Source organism: Lichenostomus cassidix, unplaced genomic scaffold (assembly GCF_008360975.1).
Source record: "Lichenostomus cassidix isolate B80296 unplaced genomic scaffold, HeHo_3.0 HiC_scaffold_35, whole genome shotgun sequence".
NCBI classification, from domain to species: Eukaryota; Metazoa; Chordata; class Aves; order Passeriformes; family Meliphagidae; genus Lichenostomus; species Lichenostomus cassidix.
In genome coordinates, this window is record NW_028147256.1 from 957,510 (window position 1) to 981,760 (window position 24,251).

General features: G+C 49.0%; 2 protein-coding genes and 1 long non-coding RNA gene across 6 annotated transcripts in view; 1 reads left to right on the forward strand and 2 right to left on the reverse strand.

Moving 5' to 3' along the window:
- Positions 1-10,656, forward strand: part of STRN4 (striatin 4) — a 32,636-nt gene extending 21,980 nt beyond the window's left edge. For 2 of the 4 annotated variants that reach the window (XM_085044153.1, XM_085044150.1), the window contains 9 exons: positions 671-843; positions 1,950-1,997; positions 4,345-4,439; positions 4,473-4,565; positions 5,158-5,355; positions 6,381-6,512; positions 7,537-7,638; positions 8,316-8,402; positions 10,447-10,656. In XM_085044153.1, coding sequence (XP_084900279.1) covers positions 671-843; positions 1,950-1,997; positions 4,345-4,439; positions 4,473-4,565; positions 5,158-5,355; positions 6,381-6,512; positions 7,537-7,638; positions 8,316-8,402; positions 10,447-10,616 — 1,098 coding nt within the window. In that variant the 3' untranslated portion in view covers positions 10,617-10,656. Of the gene's footprint in view, positions 1-670; positions 844-1,949; positions 1,998-4,344; positions 4,440-4,460; positions 4,566-5,157; positions 5,356-6,380; positions 6,513-7,205; positions 7,220-7,536; positions 7,639-8,315; positions 8,403-10,446 lie in introns of all 4 variants that reach the window. The other 2 variants (XM_085044151.1, XM_085044152.1) reach the window with 2 other exon arrangements.
- A 1,488-nt stretch (positions 10,657-12,144) lies between these two features.
- The window catches only part of LOC146423999 (uncharacterized), a 16,302-nt gene continuing 4,195 nt past the window's right edge, over positions 12,145-24,251 (reverse strand). Inside the window, exons 3-4 of the long non-coding RNA XR_014847188.1 lie at positions 12,218-12,330; positions 12,145-12,175 (exon numbers count right to left, since the gene is read on the reverse strand). This is a non-coding gene — a long non-coding RNA (uncharacterized LOC146423999). The remainder of the gene's footprint in view (positions 12,176-12,217; positions 12,331-24,251) is intronic.
- Positions 16,502-22,951, reverse strand: MEIOSIN (meiosis initiator). Its single transcript, XM_085044156.1, has 4 exons — positions 22,844-22,951; positions 21,519-21,608; positions 16,935-17,647; positions 16,502-16,777 (listed from the first exon to the last, which is right to left on the reverse strand). The coding sequence occupies exons 1-3, from the start codon at positions 22,876-22,878 to the stop codon at positions 17,491-17,493; spliced, it is 282 nt and encodes a 93-aa protein (XP_084900282.1). The 5' UTR covers positions 22,879-22,951; the 3' UTR covers positions 16,502-16,777; positions 16,935-17,490.

A 24,251-nucleotide genomic window follows, 5' to 3' on the forward strand; every position in this document is an offset into this window, starting at 1 on the left:
CCCCAAATCCCCATGAATGTCCCCAATGTCCCCAACTCCCCACCAATGTCCTCAACTCCCCATGAATGTCCCCAAACCCCACCAATGTCCCCAAATGTCCCCAATATCCCCAAATCCCCATGAATGTCTTCGACATCCCCGCTGTCCCCAAACCCCACCAATGTCCCCAAATCCCCATGAATGTCCCCAAATCCCACCGATGTCCCCAATGTCCCCAGGCTGGCGCTGTCCCCAAGTCCCCATGAATGTCCCCAAATCCCCATGAATGTCCCCAATGTCCCCAATGTCCCCATGAATGTCCCCAAACCCCACCGATGTCCCCAACATCTCCAATATCCCCAGTGTCCCCGCTGTCCCCAGGCTGGCGCTGTCCCCAAATGTCCCCAATGTCCCTGATGTCCCCAAATGTCCCCAGGCTGGCGCTGTCCCCCGCCGGCGGCCCTGGCTGCCCCAGCTGTCACTCCCCAATGTCCCCAAATCCCACCAATGTCCCCAAATCCCCATGAATGTCCCCAATGTCCCCAAATGTCCCCAAATCCCCATGAATGTCCCCAATGTCCCCAAATCCCACCAATGTCCCCAAATCCCCATCAATGTCCCCAATGTCCCCAATGTCCCCAATGTCCCCATGAATGTCCCCAACATCCCCAATGTCCCCCAATGTCCCCAGGCTGGCACTGTCCCCCCCCGGCGGCCCTGGCTGCCGCGGCTGTCCCTGCGCGGTCACCTGGACGCGGTTCGCTCGCTGGCCTTTGTCCCTTGTCCCCAAGCCGCCCTGGTGACAGCGAGTGACGACGGGACAATGAAGCTCTGGAACCTCAGCAGGGCGCTGGGCGGGAAGAGGTGAGAGCTGGGGGGGAAATTTGGGGGATTTTGGGGGATTTTGGGGGAATTTCAGGGGATTTGGGGGAAATTTGGGAGAATTTGGGGAACATTTGGGGGAAATTTGGGAAAAAATGAGGCTTTGGGGGAAAAATGAGAATTTTGGGGTTTTGGGGAAAGTTTGGGGGAAAATTTGAAATTGGGGTATTGGAGTTTTGGAAATGGGGGAATTTTGGGGGAAATTTGGGGGAGAAAAATTTGGGAATTTGGGGTTTTGGGGGAAAATTTGGGGGAATTTGGGGGAAATTTGGGGGAAAATTTGGAAATTTTGGGAGAAATTTGGGGAATTTGGGGGATTTTGAGGAAATTTGGGGGAAAATTGGGATTTGGGGTTTTGGGGAAATTTGGGGGCAAAATGGGGATTTTGGGAAAAATTTGGGGGATTTTGGGGAAAATTTGGGGATTTTGGGGGAAAATTTGGAGGATTTTGGAGGGAAAATTTGGGGATTTTGGGGAAAATTTGGGGGAAAATTTGGGGATTTTGGGGAGAAATTTGGGGAATTTTGGGGGAAATTTGGGAAATTTGGGGAAATTTGGGGAAAATTTGGGAATTTTGGGGAAAATTTGGGGAACTAGGGTTTTTAAACTTTTGGGGATTTGGGGTTTGGGGGAATTTGGGGTTTTGGGGGGAAAATTTGGGGGGAAATTTGGGGTTTTTGGGGGAAAATTGGGGGGAATTTGAGGTTTTTTGGGTTTTTGGGGGACAATTTGGGGCAATTTCAGGGTTTTTGGGGGAAAATTTGCGGAATTTGGGGGGGAAATGGGGATTTTGGGGTTTTGGGGGGAAATTTGGGGGAAATTGGGCATTTTTTGGGGGAAAATTTAGGGAAATTGGGGTTTTGGGGAGAATTTGGAGTTTTTTGGGGAAAAATTTGGGGTGTTTTGGGGAAGAAATGAAGATTTTTTGGGGAAGAAATGAAGTTTTTGGGGGTTTTTTGGGGTTTTGGGAGGAGATTTCGGGGTTGTCCCCTCAATGTCCCTTTGTCACCTGCTGTCCCTCTGTCCCCTCCTGTCCCCTTTGTCACCTGCTGTCCCTTTTGTCACCTCAATGTCCCTTTGTCCCTCAGGTCGGCAGCGCTGGACGTTGAGCCTGTCTATGCTTTCCGCGGCCACAGGTGAGGTGACAGCTGAGTGTCACCTGAGTGTCACCTGAGTGTCACCTGTCATCTGAATGAATGTCACCTGTCACCTGAGTGTCACCTGAGTGTCACCTGAGTGTCACCTGTCATCTGAATGAATGTCACCTGTCACCTGAGTGTCACCTGAGTGTCACTGAGTGTCACCTGAGTGTCACCTGAGTGTCACCTGAGTGTCACTGAATGTCACCTGAGTGTCACCTGTCATTTGAATGAGTGTCACCTGTCACCGGAGTGTCACTGAGTGTCACTGAGTGTCACCTGAGTGTCACTGAGTGTCATCTGAGTGTCACCTGAGTGTCACTGAGTGTCACCTGTCATCTGAATGAGTGTCACCTGAGTGTCACTGAGTGTCATTGAGTGTCACCTGAGTGTCACTGAGTGTCACTGAGTGTCACCTGAGTGTCACCTGAGTGTCACCTCAATGTCATCTCAGTGTCACCGAGTGTCAGTGTCACCAAGTGTCACCTGAGTGTCACCTGAATGTTATCTTATTGTCACCTCAATGTCACCTGAGTGTCACCTGAGTGTCACCTCAATGTCATCTCAGTGTCACCTAAATGTCACCTCTCTGTGGTTCTGGCTTTTGTCGTTTTGTCACCTCATTGTCACCTTAGTGTCACTTCATCGTCACCTCAATGTCACCTCATTGTGGCTCTGGCTTTTGTCACCTCATTGTCACCTCAGTGTCACCTTAGTGTCACCTTGTTGTCATGTTAATGTCACCTCAGTGTCACCTCAGTGTCACCTCTTTGTGGCTCTGATTTTTGTCACTTTGACACCTCATTGTCACCTTAATGTCACTTCATTGTCAGCTGTCACCTGAGTGTCACCTGAGTGTCACCTGAGTGTCACCTCCATGTCACCTCAATGTCACTTCAATGTCACCTCAATGTCACCTTAATGTCACCTCATTTTCACCTCAATGTCATCTGATTGTCACCTCAGTGTCACCTCTATGTCACCTCAATGTCATCTGATTGTCACCTCATTGTCATCTCACTGTCACCCCAATGTTACCTCAGTGTCACCTCAATGTCACCTTAATGTCACCTCAATGTCACCTCTCTGTGGTTCTGATTTCTGTCACTTTGTCACCTCACTGTCACATCTCTACGACTCTCATTTTTGTCACTTTGTCACATCAATGTCCCCTCAATGTCACCTCATTGTCACCAGTCTGTCCCCTCAATGTCACCTCATTGTCACCTCAATGTCACCTCAGTGACACCTCTTTGTCACCTCATTGTCACCTGAATGTCACCTCTTTGTCACCTCTTTGTTACTTCATTGTCACCTCGGTGTCACATCAGTGTCACATGAATGTCACTTCAGTGTCACCTCATTGTCACCACTATGTCACCTCGTTGTCACCTCATTGTCACCTCAATGTCATCTGAGTGTCACCTCAGTGTCACCTCTATGTCACCTCAATGTCATCTGATTGTCACCTTAATGTCACCTCATTGTCACCTCAATATTACTTGTCACCTGTCACCTGAATGTCACCTCAATGTCACCTCAGTGACACCTCATTGTCACCTCAGTGACACCTTTTTGTCACCTCATTGTCACCTGAATGTTACCTCATTGCCACGTCAGTGTCACATTAGTGTCACCTCAGTGTCACCTCATTGTCACCTCTTTGTCACCTCATTGCCACCTCAGTGTCATCTCATTGTCACCTCGTTGTCACCTTACTGTCACCTCAATGCCACCTCAATGTCACCTCATTGTCAACTCACTGTCACCTCACTGTCACCTCAATGTCACCTCAGTGTCACCTCAGTGTCACCTCTTTGTCACCTCATTGTCACCTCATTGTCACCTCATTGTCACCTCAATGTCACCTCAGTGTCACCTCATTGTCACCTCTTCTCCTCAGCTTTATCTCCCTTTGTCACCTCATTTTTCTCCCTTTGTCACCTCCCTGTCCCCTTGTCACCTCAATGTCACTTTGTCACCTCATTGTCACTTCAATGTCACCTCTCCTCAGCTTTTTCTCCCCTTGTCACCTCCCTGTCCTTTTGTCCCCTCCCTGTCCCTTTGTCACCTCATTGTCCCTTTGTCCTCTCCCTGTCCCTTTGTCACCTCCCTGTCCCTTTGTCACCTCCCTGTCCCTTTGTCACCTCCGTGTCCGTTTGTCACCTCCGTGTCCCTTTGTCACCTCATTGTCCCTTTGTCACCTCCCTGTCCGTTTGTCACCTCCCTGTCCCTTTGTCACCTCATTGTCCCTTTGTCACCTCCCTGTCCCTTTGTCACCTCCCTGTCCCTTTGTCACCTCATTGTCCCTTTGTCACCTCCCTGTCCATTTGTCACCCCGCAGAGGCCCGGTGCTGGCGGTGGCAGTGTCAGCTGACCCCGCGGGTGACCCTGGAGGTGACAGAGGTGACCCCGGAGGTGACAGAGGTGACATCAGAGGTGACAGAGGTGACATGGGAGGTGACACGGGAGGTGCGGCGGGGCTGTGCTGCAGCGCCGGGCTGGACAGTCGCATTCACTGCTGGAAAATTCCAGAACTGGACAGAGATCCTTACGGTGCCTACGGTGGGTGACACTGGGGACATTTGGGGACATTGATGGGGACACTGGGGACATTGGGGACACTGGGGATGTTGGGATTGTTGGGGACATTGGGGACACTGGGGACATTGGGGACACTGGGGACACTGGGGACATTGGGGATGTTGGGGACATTGAGGGGGATTTGGGGACATTGGGGACAATTGGGGACATTGGGGATGTTGGGGAGAATTTGGGAACATTAGGAACTTTGGGGACATGTGGGGACACTGGGGACTTTAGGGACATTTGGGGACACTGGGGATGTTGGGGACATTAAGGATATTTTGGGACATTGGGGACATTGGGACATCTCGAATATTTGGGGACATTGGGGACTTTGGGGGGATTTGGTGACATTGGGGATAATCGGGACATTAGGGAGAATTTGGGGACATTGGGGACATTTGGGGACATTGGGGACATCAGGGATGTTGGGGACATTGCGACTATTTTGGGATTTTGGGGACTTTGGGGACATCGTGGTGACACAAAGCCATCGCCACCCCCCGGGTGACCCCTGGGTGACACTGAGGTGACACTGAGGTGACACGTCTGTCCCTGTCGCTGTCCCCAGAGCCAGCTGTCCTGCTGGGTGTCCTGGCCGGTCACTCGGACGCCGTGTGGTCACTGTCCTTCGATGTCACCGGCCGTCACCTGGCGTCCTGCTCGGCCGACGGCACCGTGCGCCTCTGGGAGCCGCGAGGGGACAGCGGGGACAGCGCGGGTGGCACCTGGGGTGGCACCTGTCTGAGTGTCCTGGATGGGCACAGAGGTGAGACACACCTGGGGACACACCTGGGGACACCTGGGGACATTAAAGACACAGCTGGGGATGCTGGGGACAGATGAGACATAGCTGGGGACACACCTGGACACACCTGGGGGCACTGGGGACACACCTGGGGATGTTGGGGACACACCTGGGGACATTAAAGATGCAGCTGGGGACATTGGGGACATAGCTGGATACACCTGGGGACATTAAGGACACACCTGGGGACACTGGGGATACACCTGGGGACATTGGGGACACCTGGGGACATTGGGGACAGGTGAGACACAACTGGGGACATTGGGGACACCTGGGGACATTGGGGACACCTGGGGACATTGGGGACAGGTGAGACACAACTGGGGACACTGGGGACACAGCTAGGAACATTGGGGACACACCTGGATACACTTGGGGGCAGGTGAGACACACCTGGGGACACCTGGGTATACATGGGGACATCGGGGACACACCTGGGTCACACCTGTCCCTTCGGGGTCACACCTGTCACACACCTGTGTCACACCTGTCCTCTCTGGGGTCACAGCTGTCCCTTCAGGGTCACACCTGTGTCACACACCTGGTGTCACAGCTGTCCCTTTGGGGTCACACCTGTCACCTGTGTCCCACACCTGTGTCACACCTGTCCCTTCAGGGTCACACCTGTGTCACACCTGTGTCCCACCTGGTGTCACATGTGTCACCTGTGTCACACCTGTCCCTTCAGGATCACCTGTCATACCTGTCACACACCTGTGTCACACCTGTCCCTTCGGGGTCACACCTGTCACACACCTGCCACACACCTGGTGTCCCACATGTCACACCTGTCCCTTTGGGGTCACACCTGTCACACACCTGTCACCTGTGTCACACACCTGTGTCACACCTGTCACACACCTGTCCCTTTGGGGTCACCTGTCACCTGTCACACACACCTGTCACACACACCTGTCACACACCTGTGTCACACACTTGTTCCACACCTGTCACACCTGTCCCACACCTGTCCCCTGTCCCCGCAGAGCACGGTGTCCCCACCTCGGTGACATTCCTGGCCACGCCCCCGGCTCACCTGGCCGCCGGGTTCCGCTCAGGTGCCATCGTCATCTACGACCTCGAGGTCACCAAGGCCACCCTGGTGTCCCCAAACGGAGGTGAGTGACAGCGGTCAGCAGGGTCACGTGGGGTCACCTGGGGGTCACCTGGGGGTCACCTGGGGGTCACCTGGGGGTCACCTGGGGTCACCTGGGGGTCATCTGGGGTCATCTGAACACCTAATGTCCCCAAAATCCCAAAATATCCCAAATTCTCCCCAAAATCCCCAATATCCTTAATGTCCCCAAAATATCCTAAATTGTCCCCAAAGTCACAAAATATCCCCAAAATTCCCAACATCCCCAATGTCCCCAAATCCCCAATGTCCCCATGATGTCCCCACTGTCCCCAAATCCCCAATGTCCCCACTGTCCCCAGGTGGCTCTGGCCAGGTGAACCAGGTGGTCACTCCCCAATGTCCCCAATGTCCCCATGATGTCCCCAAATCCCCAATGTCCCTATCAATGTCCCCAGTGTCCCCATGATGTCCCCAAATCCCCAATGTCCCCATGATGTCCCCAATGTCCCCAAATCCCCAATGTCCCCATGATGTCCCCAGTGTCCCCAGGTGGCTCTGGCCAGGTGAACCAGGTGGTCACTCCCCACTGTCCCCAATATCCCCATGATGTCCCCATGATGTCCCCAATGTCCCCAATGTCCCCATGATGTCCCCAATGTCCCCACTGTCCCTATCAATGTCCCCAATGTCCCCACTGTCCCCAATGTCCCCGTGATGTCCCCACTGTCCCCAGGTGGCTCGGGCCAGGTGAACCAGGTGGTCACTCCCCAATGTCCCCATGATGTCCCCACTGTCCCCAAATCCCCAATGTCCCCATGATGTCCCCAATGTCCCCAATGTCCCCATGATGTCCCCAATGTCCCCATGATGTCCCAATGATGTCCCCATGATGTCCCCAATGTCCCCAGGTGGCTCTGGCCAGGTGAACCAGGTGGTCACTCCCCAATGTCCCCAATGTCCCTATCAATGTCCCCAATGTCCCCAGGTGGCTCTGGCCAGGTGAACCAGGTGGTCACTCCCCAATGTCCCCAATGTCCCTATCAATGTCCCCATGATGTCCCCAGGTGGCTCTGGCCAGGTGAACCAGGTGGTCACTCACCCCTCGCAGCCACTGACCATCACGGCCAGCGATGACCGCGGCATCCGCTACCTGGACAACCGCACCGGTGAGCTTCCTTAGCCTCGTTAGGGTTAATTAGCCTAATTAGGGGTTAATTAGCTTCATTGGGGGTTAATTGGGTGGGTAAGGACTTGATGGGGGTGTTAATTAGGGGTTGGTTTGGGTAATTTGGGGGTTAATTGGGTTAATTAGGAGGAGAATTCATTAATTGTGGTGTTAATTAGGGGTTGGTTTGGGTAATTTGGGGGTTAATTGCGTTAATTAGAAGGGGAATTAATTAATTGTGGTGTTAATTAGGGGTTGGTTTGGGTAATTTGGGGGTTAATTGGGTGGGTAAGGACTTGATGGGGGTGTTAATTAGGGGTTGGTTTGGGTAATTTGGGGGTTAATTGGGTTAATTAGGAGGAGAATTCATTAATTGTGAGCTATTCTAAAAACTGCTAATCACCCTCATTAGCACAACATTAATTACCTTCATTAGCTCTCAAAACCCAATCCCATTTCTAATCGTGATTAATTAGGACAATTTGAGGTTAACCATCCTAATTAGGTCAACAGTGACTTCATTGTCATAAATTTTGGGGATCAATTAGCTTCATTAGGTGACTAATTAATGCGGCCATGCCCTTACTGACCACACCCCTTTGGCCACGCCCACCTGACCACGCCCACCTGACCACGCCCTCTTTGGCCACGCCCACCTGACCACGCCCCTCTCTGCAGGTAAAGTGGTTCACTCCATGGTTGCTCACCTGGACTCTGTCAGCTGCCTGGCCTTGGACCCCAGCGGGGCTCTGCTGATGTCCGGCAGTGAGTGACCAACTGACCAGTGCCAGATGTGTGTCACCTGTGTGTCACCTGTGTGTCACCTGTGTGTCACCTGTGTCATTGTTATTGTTACCTGTGTCATTGTCACCTGTGTGTCACCTGTGTGTGTCATTGTCACCTGAGTGACTCTGTCAGCTGCCTGGCCTTGGACCCCAGCGGGGCTCTGCTGATGTCCGGCAGTGAGTGACCAACTGACCACTGTGTTTGTCATTGTCACCTGAGTGTGTCACCTGTGTGTCACCTGTGTGTGTCATTGTTACCTGTGTCATTGTCACCTGTGTGACTCTGTCAGCTGCCTGGCCTTGGACCCCAGCGGGGCTCTGCTGATGTCCGGCAGTGAGTGACCAACTGACCATTGTCATTGTCATTGTCACCTGATTGTCACCTGTGTGTGTCACCTGTGTGTCACCTGTGTGTGTCATTGTCACCTGTGTGTGTCACCTGTGTCATTGTCATTGTCACCTGAGTGTGTCACCTGTGTGTCACCTGTGTGTGTCATTGTCACCTGAGTGACTCTGTCAGCTGCCTGGCCTTGGACCCCAGCGGGGCTCTGCTGATGTCCGGCAGTGAGTGACCAACTGACCAGTGTGTGTCATTGTCATTGTCACCTGAGTGTCACCTGTGTGTGTCATTGTCACCTGTGTGTCACCTGTGTGTCATTGTCACCTGTGTGTGTCACCTGTGTGTCACCTGTGTGTGTCATTGTCACCTGTGTGTGTCACCTGTGTGTCACCTGTGTCATTGTCATTGTTACCTGTGTCATTGTCACCTGTGTGTGTCACCTGTGTGTGTCATTGTCACCTGAGTGACTCTGTCAGCTGCCTGGCCTTGGACCCCAGCGGGGCTCTGCTGATGTCTGGCAGTGACATTGTCATTGTCATTGTCATTGTCATTGTCACCTGAGTGTCACCTGTGTGTGTCATTGTCACTGTCATTGTCAACTGGGTGTCACCAGGATGTCACCTGTGTCACCCCAATGTCCCCAGGTGTTTCCGCACCTATCCCTAGTGTCCCCAGGTGTATCCCCGATGTCCTTTCAGTGTCCCCAGGTGTGTTCCTGATGTCCCCAGGTGTGTCCCACCTATCCCAGGTATCCCTAAGTGTATCCCGAGTGTCCCCAGGTGTGTCCCTGATGTCCCCAGGTGTGTCCCTAGTGTCCCCAGATGTCTCCCCACCTATCCCAGGTGTATCCCTAGTATCTCCGACTGTCCCCAACAATGTCCCCAACGTCCCAAATGACGTCACCTGTGTCCTTGTCCCCGCAGGTCACGACGGCTCTGTCCGCCTGTGGCACCTGTGCCAGCACACCTGCCTGCAGGAGCTCCTAGCAACGTCCCCATTGTCCCCAATGTCCCCAGGTGTTTCCCCACCTGTCCCAGGTGTCCCTAAATGTATCCCCAGTGTCCCCAGGTGTGTCCCGAGTGTCCCTAGGTGTTTCCCTGATGTCCCCAGGTGTTTCCCCACCTGTCCCAGGTGTCCCCTGGTGTATCCCTGGTGTCCCCAGGTGTGTCCCTAGTGTCCCCAGGTGTATCCTTAGTGTCCCCAGATGTCCCTAAATGTATTCCTAGTGTCCCCAGGTGTTTCCCTGTTGCACTCAGGTGCATCCCTGATGTCCCCAGGTGTTTCCCTGATGTCCCCAGGTGTCCCCAGATGTTTCCCAGGTGTCCTCAGGTGTATCCCGAGTGTCCCCAGGTGTCTCCCCACCTATCCCAGGTGTCCCCAGGTGTGTCCCTAGTGTCCCCAGGTGTATCCCTAGTGTCCCCAGATGTTTCCCTGATGTCGCCAGGTGTGTCCCTAGTGTCCCCAGGTGTATCCCTGATGTCCCCTGGTGTGTCCCTGATGTCCCCAGGTGTGTTCCACCTATCCCAGGTGTTTCCCCAATGTCCCCAGGTGTGTCCCTGATGTCCCCAGATGTTTTCCAGGTGTCCCCAGGTGTATCCCTAGTATCTCCCACTGTCCCCAACGGTGTCCCCAACGTCCCAAACGCTGTCCCCTGTGTCACCTGTGTCTCCGATTGTCCCCGCAGGTCACGACGGCTCGCTGCGGCTGTGGCACCTGTGCCAGCACACCTGCCTGCAGGAGCTCCCCGCCCACCGCCGCAAACACGACGAGGCCGTGCTGGGCGTGGCCTTCCACCCGCAGCTGCACCTGAGCGCCAGCGGCGGCGCCGACAGCCTGGCCAAGGTGTTCGTGTGACACCTGGGGACGCGCCTGGGACACACCTGGTGGCACCTGGGGACACACCTGGTGGCACCTGGAGACAGCTGGTGGCATCTGGACACACCTGGTGGCACCTGGGGACAGCTGGTGGCACCTGGACACACCTGGGACACACCTGATGGCATCTGGACACACCTGGGACACACCTGGGGACACACCTGGTGGCATCTGGAGACACCTGGGACACACCTGGTGGCACCTGGGGACACCTGGAGACACACCTGGGGACACACCTGGTGGCACCGGGGGACAGCTGGTGGCATCTGGACACACCTGAGACACACCTGGTGGCATCTGGGGACACCTGGTGGCACCTGGACACACCTGGGACACACCTGGTGGCATCTGGACACACCTGGGACACACCTGGGGACACACCTGGTGGCATCTGGAGACACCTGGAACACACCTGGGGACACACCTGGTGGCACCTGGGGACAGCTGGTGGCATCTGGACACACCTGGTGGCACCTGGACACACCTGGTGGCACCTGGGGACAGCTGGGGACATCTGGACACACCTGGTGGCACCTGGACACACCTGGTGGCACCTGGGGACAGCTGGTGGCACCTGGACACACCTGGGACACACCTGGGACACCCCTGGTGGCATCTGGGGACACCTGGTGGCACCTGGACACACCTGGGACACCCCTGGTGGCATCTGGGGACACCTGGTGGCACCTGGACACACCTGGGACACACCTGGGGACACACCTGGTGGCACCTGGGGACAGCTGGTGGCATCTGGACACACCTGGTGGCACCTGGACACACCTGGGACACACCTGGTGGCATCTGGACACACCTGGTGGCACCTGGGGACAGCTGGGACACACCTGGGGACACACCTGGTGGCATCTGGGGACAGCTGGGACACACCTGGTGGCACCTGGGGACACCTGGGACAGACCTGGTGGCATCTGGACACACCTGGGGACACACTTGGTGGCATCTGGACACACCTGGTGGCACCTGGACACACCTGGGACACACCTGGTGGCATCTGGGACACCGAGGATTGGGACAGAGGTGGCATCAGGGTGACATCGATGACTTTTGGGGAGTGGGTGGCCTTGATGTGGCACTTGGGACACACCTGGTGGCACCTGGATACACCTGGGACACACCTGGTGGCACCTGGATACACCTGGGACACACCTGGATACACCTGGTGGCATCTGGGACACCGAGGATTGGGACAGAAGTGGCACCAGGGTGACATTGGTGACTTCTGGGGACACCTGGTGGCACCTGGGACACACCTGGACACACCTGGGGGACATTTGGTCACACCTGGTGGCACCTGGGGACATCGCTGACTGCTGAGGATTGGGACAGAGGTGGCACCAGGGTGGCATTGGTGACTTCTGGGGAGGTGATGTGGCACCTGGTGGCACCTGGGGACACACCTGGACACACCTGGACTCCGCAGAATGGGACAGGAAGTGACAGCAGGGTGACATCGGTGACTTCTGGGGTCTTGGTGGCCTCAAGGTGACACCTGGACACACCTGGGGGACATTTGGACACACCTGGTGGCACTTGGGGGACATTTGGACACACCTGGGACACACCTGGTGACACCGGGTGGCACCTGGGACACCAAGGAATGGGACAGAGGTGGCATTTGTGACTTCCGGGAGTGTTGGTGGCACCTGGTGACACCTGGGGGACATTTGGGACGCACCTGAGGACACCTTTGACACACCTAGTGACACCTGGGGGACACCTGGTGACACCTGGGGGACACCTAGGGACACCTGGTGGCACCTGGTGGCACCGAGAAATGGGACAAGAGGTGGCCTTGGGGTGGTGGCAGTTGTCCTGTGCGTGGTGGGGACACCTGGGGACACCTGGTGGCACTTGGGACACACCTGGTGGCACCTGGACACACCTGGTGACATCAAGGAATGGGACAGAGGTGGCATTTGTGACTTCCGGGGGTGTTGGTGGCACCTGGTGACACCTGGGGGACGCACCTGAGGACACCTGGTGGCACTTGGGTGACATTTGGTGACACCAAGGAATGGCACAGAGGTGGCACTGAGGTGACATTTGTGACTTCCGGAAGCGTTGGTGACACCTGGTGGCTTTTGTCACCTCCCAGCCAGGTGTGCCACACCTGAGGTGACACCTGGGGACACACCTGGGGACACCTGGTGGCTTTTGTCACCTCCCAGCCAGGTGTGCCACACCTGGGGACACACCTGGGGACACCTGGTGGCTTTTGTCACTTTTGTCACCTCCGTCCGCAGAAATTTGGGACAATTCCAGACAAATTAGGGACAAATTTGGGGATTTTTCCCCCCAAATTTTGCGATTTTTTTACCCCAAAATTTTAGGATTTTTCCACCAAATTTTGGGATTTTTTCCCCAAATTTTGGGATTTTTCCCCCAAGTTTTAGGATTTTCCCCACAAATTTTGGGATTTTTTTCCCCAAAAAATTTTAGGATTTTCCCCACAAATTTTGGGATTTTTTTCCCCAAAAAATTTTAGGATTTTCCCCCCAATTTTTGGGATTTTTTCCACAATTTTGGGATTTTTCCCCCCAAAATTTTAGGATTTTTCCCCAAATTTTGGGATTTTTTTCCACAATTTTTGGGATTTTCCCCCCACATTTTGGGATTTTTCCCCCCAAATTTTGGGATTTTCCCACCACTTTTTGGGATTTTCCCCCAAATTTTGGCATTTTTTTCCCCAAATTTTAGGATTTTTCCCCAAAAAATTTAGGATTTTTCCCCCAATTTTTGGCATTTTCCCCCAAATTTTAAGTTTCCCCCCAATTTTTGGCATTTTTTCCCCAAAATTTTTGGATATTTTCCCCCAAATTTTTGGGATTTTTTTCCCCTAAAATTTTGGGATTTTTTCCCCTAAATTTGGAGATTTTTTTTTCTCCCTTGGTGAAAAATCCTAATTTTAGGATTTTCCCCCCGAAATTTTGGGATTTTTTTTACCCCAAATGTTAGGATTTTTTCCCCCAAAATTTTAGGATTTTTCCCCAAATTTTACGATTTTCCCCACAAATTTTGGGATTTTTTTTACCCAAATTTTAAGGTTTTTTCCCCCCAGATTTTGGTATTTTTTCCCCAAAAAATTTGGGATTTTCCCCAATTTTCAGGATTTTTTTCCCTCATTTTTTTAGGATTTTTTTTCCCCCTCAGATCAAAAATCCCAATTTTTATGATTTTTTCCCCCCAAATTTTGGGATTTTCTTCCCCCAATTATTGGGATTTTTTTTTCTCCCTAAAATCCCAAATTTTAGGAATTCTTTCCTCTTCCCCCCAAATTTTTGGATATTTTCCCCCAAAATTTTTGGGATTTTTCACCCAATTTTTAGGATTTTTTTCCCCAAATTTTAGGATTCTTTCCCCTCAGAAAAATCTCAAATTTTAAGGATTTTTTCCCCAAAATTTTTGGGATTTTTTCACCCAAATTTTCGGGATTTTCCCCCATTTTTTGGGATATTTTTCCCCCAAAATTTTTGGGATTTTTCACCCAATTTTTAGGATTTTTTCCCCAATTTTTGGGATTATTTCCCCAAATTTTAGGATTATTTCCCCTCAGAAAAATCTCAAATTTTAAGGATTTTTTCCCCAAAATTTTTGGATATTTTCCCCCAAATTTTTGGGATTTTCCCCCATTTTTTGGGATATTTTTCCCCCCAATTTTTGGGATTTTTCCCCCAATTTTTGGGATTATTTCCCCTCAGAAAAATCTCAAATTTTAAGGATTTTTTTCCCCCAAATTTTTGGGATTTTCCCCCATTTTTTGGGATATTTTTCCCTCCAATTTTTGGGATTTTTTCCCCAAATTTTAGGATTCTTTCCCCTCAGAAAAATCTCAAATTTTAAGGATTTTTCCCCAAAACTTTTGGATATTTTCCCTCCCAATTTTTGGGATTTTTTCCCCAAATTTTGGGATTATTTCGCCTCAGAAAAATCTCAAATTTTAAGGATTTTCCCCCAAAATTTTTGGATATTTTCCCCAAAATTTTCGGATATTTTCCCCCCAATTTTTGGGATTTTTCACCAAATTTTTGGGATTTTCCCCCATTTTTTGGGATAATTTCCCCAGTTTTTAGCATTTCCCCCATTTGTAAATTTGTACAGCTGAAAACTCCCCAAAATCCCCTAAAATCCCCTAAAAAAACCCCAAAATTATCACTGTGTGATAACCAACCTTCTCCCCCAAAAATTCCCAAATTTCCCCCAAAAATTCCCCAAATTTTCCCCCAAATTCCCCTTTTTAATGGAATTTTCTTGGATATTTATTTGGTGGTTTTTGGGTTTTTTGGGGTTGGGGGGGGAGGGGCGGAAATAAAGGATTTTGGCAAAAAAATGAGATTTTGTGTCGCGAAATTCTTCTTTATTGTCCCCAAAATTCCCTTTATTGTCCCCAAATTTCCTTTATTGTCCCCAAAATTCCTTTATTGTCCCCAAATTCCTCCCTTTTGTCCCCAAATTCCTTCTTTTTGTCCCCAAATTCCCTTTATTGTCCCCAAATTTCTCTTTTGTCCCCAAAAATTCCTTTATTATCCCCAAAATTCCTTTATTGTCCCAAAATTCCTCCCTTTTGTCCCCAAATTTCTCTCTTTTGTCCCCAAAAATTCCTTTTTTCTCCCCAAATTCTTTTATTGTCCCCAAATTCCTTTACTGTCCCTAAAATTCTTCTTTTTGTCCCCAAAAATTCCTTTATTGTCCCCAAATTGCTTTATTGTCCCCAAATTCCTCCCTTTTGTCTCCAAATTTCTCTCTTTTGTCCCCAAATTCTTTTATTGTCCCCAAATTTCCTTTATTGTCCCCAAAATTCTTCTTTTTGTCCCCAAATTTTGGCCAAAAAAAAGATACTTTGTGTCCCCAAATTCTTCCCTTTTGTCTCCAAATTTCTCTCTTTTGTCCCCAAAATTCCTTTATTGTCCCCAAATTCCTTTATTGTCCCCAAAATTCTTCCTTTTGTCCCCAAAAATTCCTTTATTGTCCCCAAATTGTCCCCAAAGTGTCCCAAATTATCCCAAATTATCCCAAAATTGTCCCAAAATTGTCCCAAAACTCTTCAAAATTGACCCAAACTCTCCACCAAAATTGCCCCAAAACAGCTCAAAACTGCCCCAGAAATGTCCCCAGCTGTCCCCAAAGTGTCACTCGCTGTCCCAAACTGTCCCCAAACTTTAAAATTGTCCCCAAAACAGCCCAAAACTCCTCAAAATTAGCCCAAAACTCTCCGAAATCATCCCAAAATTGTCCCCAATTGTCCCCAAACAGCCCCAAAATTCCAAAATTGCTCCAAAGTGTCCCCAAATTGTCCCCAAACTGCCACAAACTCCCCCGAAACTCTCCGAAATTATCCCAAATTGCCCCAAAAGTGTCCCCAAATTGTCCCAAACTGTCCTAAATTGTCCCCAAACTCTCCCAAAATAGCCTAAAACTCATCGAAATTATCTCCAAACTGCCCCAAAACTGCCAAAAACTGCCCCAAAATTGTCCCAAACTGTCCCCAAACTGTCCCCAAATTGTCACAAACTGTCCCAAAACTCTCTCAACTGTCCCAAACTGTCCCAAATTGTCCCCAAACTGTCCCAAACTGTCCTAAACTGTCCCCAAACTGTCCCAAAACAGCCTAAAACTCATCGAAATTATCTCCAAACTGCCCCAAAACTGCCCAAAACTGCCCCAAAATTGTCCCAAACTGTCCCCAAATTGTCACAAACTGTCCCCAAACTCTCTCAACTGTCCCAAACTGTCCCAAACTGTCCCAAATTGTCCCCAAACTGTCCCCAAACTCCCCCAAAACTCTCCGAAATTATCCCAAATTGCCCCCAAACTGTCCTAAACTGTCCCAAAACAGTCCCAAACTGCCCCAAACAGCCCCAAAACTGTCCCAAACTGTCCCCAAACTGTCCCAAACTGTCCCCAAACTGCCACAAACTCCCCCAAAACTCTCCGAAATTACCCCAAATTGCCCCAAAACTGTCCCCAAATTGTCCCCATCTGTCACGAACTGTCACCAGACTCTCTCAACTGTCCCAAACTGCCCCAAAACTGTCCTAAACTGTCCCCAAACTGTCCCCAAACTGTCCCAAAATAGCCTAAAACTCATCGAAATTATCTCCAAACTGCCCCAAAACTGCCAAAAACTGCCCCAAAATTGTCCCAAACTGTCCCCAAACTGTCCCCAAATTGTCACGAACTGTCCCAAAACTCTCTCAACTGTCCCAAACTGTCCCAAATTGTCCCCAAACTGTCCCCAAACTCCCCCAAAACTCTCCGAAATTATCCCAAATTGCCCCAAACTGTCCCCAAACTGTCCCAAACTGTCCCCAAACTGTCCCCAAACTGTCACAAACTGTCCCAAAACTCTCTCAACTGTCCCAAACTGTCCCAAATTGTCCCCAAACTGTCCCCAAACTCTCCGAAATTATCCCAAATTGCCCCAAACTCTCCCCAAATTGTCCCCAAACTGTCCCCAAAGTGTCACTCGCTGTCCCAAACTGTCACAAAACTCTCTCAACTGTCCCAAACTGTCCCAAATTGTCCCCAAACTGTCCTAAACTGTCCCAAAACTGTCCCAAACAGCCCCAAAACTGTCCCAAACTGTCCCCAAACTGTCCCCAAACTGTCCCAAACTGTCCCAAATTGTCCCCAAACTGCCACAAACTCCCCCAAAACTCTCCGAAATTATCCCAAATTGCCCCAAAACTGTCCCCAAACTGTCCCAAACTGTCCCAAACTGTCCCAAATTGTCCCCAAACTGTCCCAAAACAGCCTAAAACTCTCCCAAATTATCTCCAAACTGCCCCAAAACTGCCCCAAACTCTCCCCAAACTGTCCCCAAGCTGTCCCCGCGGTGTCACTCGGTGTCCCCGAGCCGCGCGTGCGCAGCCAGCAGCAGCCGCAGGGGGGTGGCTTTGTCGCCGTCGCTGTCGCCGCTGTCGCCGCTGCTGTCGCCTCCCCGCGCCGGCCGAACCATCCGGTCGTGCTGGCGGCTGAAGCGCCGCGCGCGGCGGCTGGGGACAGGTGGGGACAGTTGGGGACCAGTTCGGACCAGTTCGGACCAGTTCGGACCAGTTCGGACCAGTATGGACCAGTTTGGACCAGTTCCAATTAGTATAAATTAGTACAAATTAGTATAAATTAGTTTAAATTAGTATAAATTGGTAAAAACCAATAGAAACCAATAGAAATCAATAGAAATTGGTAGGAACCAGGGGACAGTTGGGGACACTTTAGGAACCAGTTTGGACCAGTATGGACCAGTTTGGACCAGTTTAAATTAGTATAAATTAGTTTAAATTAGCATAAACCGGTAAAAACCAATATAAACCAATAGAAATCAATGTAAATCAATAGAAATCGGTATGAACCAGGGAACAGTTGGGGACACTTTGGGGACACTTTGGGGACCAGTATGAACCAGTATGAACCAGTATGGACCAGTTTGGACCAGTATAAATCAATATAAATTAGTACAAATCAGTATAAATTAGTATAAACCGATAGAAACCAATAGAAATCAATAGAAATCAATAGAAACCAATAGAAATCAATAGAAATCAATAGAAACCAATATAAACCAATAGAAATCAATAGAAATCAATAGAAACCAATATAAACCAATATAAATCAATATAAATCAATATAAATCAATATAAATCAACACAAATCGGTATGAACCAGGGGACAGTTTGGGACACTTTGGGGACCAGTATGGACCAGTATGGACCAGTTCCAATTAGTATAAATTAGTTTAAATTAGTATAAACCGGTAAAAACCAATAGAAACCAATAGAAATCAATAGAAACCAATAGAAATCAATAGAAATCACTATGAACCAGGGGACAGTTGGGGACATTTTGGGGACACTTTGGGGACACTTTATGAACCAGTATAAATTAATATAAATTAGTATAAATTAGTTTAAGTTGCTATAAACCAATAGAATCAATATAAATCAATATAAATCCATATAAATCAATATAAATCAATATAAATCAGTATAAATCGGTATGAACCAGGGGACAGTTGGGGACACTTTGGGGACACTTTGGGGACCAGTTTGGACCAGTATGGACCAGTTTAAATTAGTATTAATTAGTTTAAATTAGTATAAACCGGTAAAAACCAATAGAAATCAATAGAAACCAATAGAAATCAATAGAAATCGGTATGAACCAGGGGACAGTTGGGGACACTTTGGGGACCAGTTTAGACCAGTATGGACCAGTTTGGACCAGTATGGACCAGTATGGACCAGTATAAATCAGTTTAAATTAGTACAAATCAGTAAAAATTAGTACAAATTGGTAAAAACCAATAGAAATCAATAGAAACCACTAGAAATCAATAGAAATCGGTATGAACCAGGGGACAGTTGGGGACACTTTGGGGACCAGTTTGGACCAGTATAGACCAGTATGGACCAGTTTCAATTAATATAAATTAGTACAAATCAGTATAAATTAGTATAAACTGGTAAAAACCAATAGAAATCAATAGAAACCACTAGAAATCAATATAAATCAATATAAATCGGTATGAACCAGGGGACACTTTGGGGACACTTTGGGGACCAGTATGGACCAGTATGGACCAGTATGGACCAGTATGGACCAGTATAAATCAATATAAATTAGTACAAATCAGTAAAAATTAGTACAAATTGGTAAAAACCAATATAAATCAATATAAATCATTATAAATCAATATAAATCAATATAAATCGGTATGAACCAGGGGACAGTTGGGGACACTTTGGGGACCAGTTTGGACCAGTATAGACCAGTATAAACCAGTTTCAATTAGTACAAATCAGTATAAATTAGTATAAACTGGTAAAAACCAATAGAAACCAATAGAAACCAATATAAATCAATATAAATCAATATAAATCACTATAAACCAATATAAATCAATATAGATCAATATAAATCAATATAAATCGGTTTGAACCAGGGGAGAGTTGGGAACAGTTTGGGGACACTTTAGGAACCAGTTTGGACCAGTATGGACCAGTATGGACCAGTTTAAATTAGTATAAATTAGTTTAAATTAGTTTAAATTTGTATAAACCGGTAAAAACCAATAGAAATCAATAGAAACCAATAGAAATCAACAGAAACCAATAGAAATCAATACAAATCAATAGAAACCAATAGAAATCAATACAAATCAATAGAAACCAATAGAAATCAATACAAATCAATAGAAACCAATAGAAATCAATAGAAACCAATAGAAATCAATACAAATCAATAGAAACCAATAGAAATCAATAGAAACCAATAGAAATCAATACAAATCAATAGAAACCAATAGAAATCAATAGAAACCAATAGAAATCAATACAAATCAATAGAAACCAATAGAAATCAATAGAAACCAATAGAAATCAATACAAATCAATAGAAACCAATAGAAATCAATAGAAATCAATACAAACCAATAGAAACCAATAGAAATCAATAGAAACCAATAGAAATCAATACAAACCAATAGAAACCAATAGAAATCAATAGAAACCAATAGAAATCAATACAAACCAATAGAAACCAATAGAAATCAATAGAAACCAATAGAAATCAATACAAATCAATAGAAACCAATAGAAATCAATAGAAACTAATAGAAATCAATAGAAACCAATAGAAATCAACAGAAACCAATAGAAATCAATACAAATCAATAGAAACCAATAGAAATCAATACAAATCAATAGAAACCAATAGAAATCAATACAAATCAATAGAAACCAATAGAAATCAATAGAAACCAATAGAAATCAATACAAATCAATAGAAACCAATAGAAATCAATAGAAACCAATAGAAATCAATACAAATCAATAGAAACCAATAGAAATCAATAGAAACCAATAGAAATCAATACAAATCAATAGAAACCAATAGAAATCAATAGAAACCAATAGAAATCAATACAAATCACTATGAACCAGGGGACAGTTGGGGACACTTTGGGGACCAGTATGGATGAGTTTGAACCAGTATAAATTAGTATAAACCAGTATAAACCAGTATAAATTAGAATAAATCAGTATAATTTGGTATAAACCATTCCAAACCAGTCCAACCCAGTATAAACCAGTAGAAACCAGTCCAAACCAGTCTGAACCATTCCGACCCAGTCCAAACCAGTACAACCCAGTCCAACCCAGTCTGAACCAGTCCAAACCAGTATAAACCACTCCAAACCATTCCAAACCAGTCCAACCCAGTCCAAACCAGTCCAAACCAGTCCAAACCAGTCCAACCCAGTCCAACCCAGTCCAAACCACTCCAAACCAGTATAAACCAGTCCAAACCAGTATAATCCAGTCCAACCCAGTCCAACCCAGTCCAACCCAGTCCAAACCAGTCCAAACCAGTCCAACCCAGTATAAACCATTCCAACCCATTCCAAACCAGTATAAACCATTCCAAACCAGTCCAAACCATTCTAAACCAGTCCAATCCAGTCCAAACCAGTATAACCAGTCCAAACCAGTATAAACCAGTCCAAACCAGTCCAACCCAGTATAAACCAGTACAACCCAGTCCAACCCAGTATAACCAGTCCAAACAAGTATAAACCAGTCCAACCCAGTCCAAACCATTCCAAACCCGTATAAACCATTCCAAATTAGTCCAAACCAGTCCAAACCAGTATTAACCACTCCAAACCAGTCCAAACCAGTCCAACCCACTCCAAACTAGTCCAACCCAGTCCTAACCAGTATAAACCAGTCCAAACCCAGTCCAAACCATTCCAAACCAATCCAAACCATTCCAAACCCGTACAAACCAGTCCAAACCAGTATAAACCACTCAAACCCAGTCCAACCCAGTCCAAACCAGTATAAACCAGTCCAAACCAGTACAAACCAGTATGGGCGGCGCTCCGCAGGGTCCAAGCTGCGCCAGAGCCGCGCCAGGTCCCGAGTGGCCGCCGTGGAGGTGAGCCCTGGGCTGGTGCTGTCATCAAATGCCACCAGATGTCACCAAATGTCACCAGATGTCACCAAATGTCACCAAGGTGGCACCAAATGTCACCAAAGTGGCATCAAATGGCATCAAATGTCACCAAGGTGGTGACAAATGGCATCAAATGGCACCAAATGGCACCAAAGTGTCACCAAGGTGGCGACAAATGGCATCAAATGTCACCAAGGTGGTGACAAATGGCATCAAATGGCACCAAAGTGTCACCAAAGTGTCACCAAGGTGGCGACAAATGGCACCAAATGTCACTAAATGTCACCAAGGTGGCGACAAATGTCACCAAATGTCACCAAGGTGGCATCAAAGTGCCCCCAAATGGCACCAAATGGCACCAAGGTGGCATCAAAGTGCCCCCAAATGGCACCAAATGGCACCAAGGTGTCACCAAGGTGCCAACAAATGTCACCAAAGTGCCGCCAAAGTGGCATCAAGGTGGCAGCAAGGTGTCACGAAATGTCACCAAGGTGGAACCAAGGTGGCGTCAAGGTGCCAACAAATGGAGCCAAATGGCACCAAAGTGCCACCAAACGGCACCAAAGTGGCATCAAAGTATCACCAAGGTGGCAGCAAGGTGTCACCAGGGTGGAGCCAAAATGTCACCAAGGTGTCATCAAGGTGGCGCCAAAGTGGCACTGAAATGACACTGAAATGACACTGAAATGTCACCAAAGTGTCACCAAAGTGGCATCAAGGTGTCACTAAGGTGTCACCAAGGTGGCAGCAAAGTGTCATCGAAGTGGCACTGAAATGTCCCCAATGTCCCCAATGTCCCCAGTGTCCCTGATGTCCCCAATGTCCCCAAATCCCCAATGTCCCCAATGTCCCCATCAACGTCCCCACTGTCCCAAATATCCCCAACATCCCCAAATGTCCCCAACGTCCCCATTAACCCCAATGTCCCCAATACCCCCAATGTTCCCAACGTCCCCAGTGTGCCCATCAATGTCCCCAATGTCCCCAAATATCCCCAATGTCCCCAATGTCCCCAACATCCCCAACATCCCCATTAACCCCAATGTCCCCAATGTCCCAAATATCCCCATCAATATCCCCAATGTCCCCAATGTCCCCAACATGCCCAACACCCCCAACACCCCCAGTGTCCCCATTGTCCCCAATGTCCCCAATGTCCCCATTATCCCCAATGTCCCCAATATCCCCAATGTCCCCAACGTCCCCAATGTCCCCATCGCTGTCCCCAGTGTCACCTCATGTACTCCCGGCGGTTCACTCGGCAGAACATGATGAATCCATTGACACATTTCCGTTTCCGGGGCGGCTGGCACTGTCCCTGTCCCTGTCCCTGTCCCTGTCCCTGTGCCCTGGCCTGTCCCTGTCCCCTGGCCTGGCCCTGTCCCTGTCCCCTGGCCTGGCCCTTGCCCTGCTGGGGACATCGAGCTCTGGGTGGCACTTTGGTGACGTCAGGGCCGGCGGGGCCTGGAGGGTCCTGTGGGGACAGAGGTGGTGTTGGGGTGACACTGCGGTGACAGTGGGGTGACATTGGGGTGACATTGGGGTGGCATTGAGGGTGGCACTGGGGTGACACTGAGGGTGACATTGTGGTGGCATTTAGGGTGGCATGGGAGTGACATTGAATGGAGGGTAAGGGGGACACTGGGGTGACACTGAAGGTGACATTGATGATGACATTGGGGCGACACTGGGGTGGCATTTGGGTGACATTGAGGGTGACATTGGGGTGGCATTGAAGGGAGGGTGAGGGTGACACTGAGGTGGCATTAGGAGTGGCCTTGGGGTGACATTGGGAGTGGCATTGGGGTGGCACCGGGGTGGCACCGGGGTGACATTGCAATGGCATTGGGGTGACATTTAGGGCGACATTGGGGTGACACTGGGGTGGCACTGGGGTGACATTGGGGTGACATTGGGGTGGCACTGGGGTGACATTCAGGGTGATACTGGAGTGACATTTGGGGTGGCATTGAGGGTGACATTGGGGTGACTGAAAGGAGGGTAAGTGGAACACTGGGGTGACACTGAAGGTGACATTGAGGATGACATTGGGGTGACACTGGGGTGGCATTGAAGGGAGGGTGAAGGTGACACTGAGGTGGCATTAGGAGTGGCCTTGGGGTGACATTGCAGTGGCATTGGGGTGACATTGAGGGTGGCACTGGGGTGGCACTGGGGTGGCATTTGGGGTGACATTGGGTTGACATTGAGGGTGGCACTGGGGTGGCACTGGGGTGACATTGGGAGTGGAATTGGGGTGACATTGATGATGACACTGGGGTGGCACTGGGGTGACAATAAGAGTGGCATTGGGGTGACATTTAGGGTGGCATTGGGGTGACATTGCAGTGGCATTGGGGTGAAATTTAAGGTGACATTGGGGTGGCACTGGGGTGACATTGGGCGGATGAGGGTGACATTGAGGTGACATTGGGGTGGCACTGGGGTGACATTTAGGGTGACATTTAGGGTGGCACTGGGGTGACATTGATGATGACACTGGGGGGGCATTTGGGGTGACATTAGGGTGACATTTAGGGTGACATTGGGGAGAAATTTGGGGGTTTCTGGGATAAATTTGGGGTTTTTTTTGGTTTTTGGGGAGAAATTTGGGGGTTTTGGGAGAAATTTGGGGGTTTTGGG

Coding starts and splice junctions, on each gene's coding strand:
- MEIOSIN (XM_085044156.1), bottom strand. CDS start 22,878: ATGTTCTGCCGAGTGAACCGCCGGGAGTACATGAG. Junction 21,609..22,843: donor AACCGCCGGGAGTACATGAG/GTGACACTGGGG, acceptor ATTTGATGACAG/CACCAGCCCAGGGCTCACCT. Junction 17,648..21,518: donor GCGGAGCGCCGCCCATACTG/GTTTGTACTGGT, acceptor ACCTGTCCCCAG/CCGCCGCGCGCGGCGCTTCA.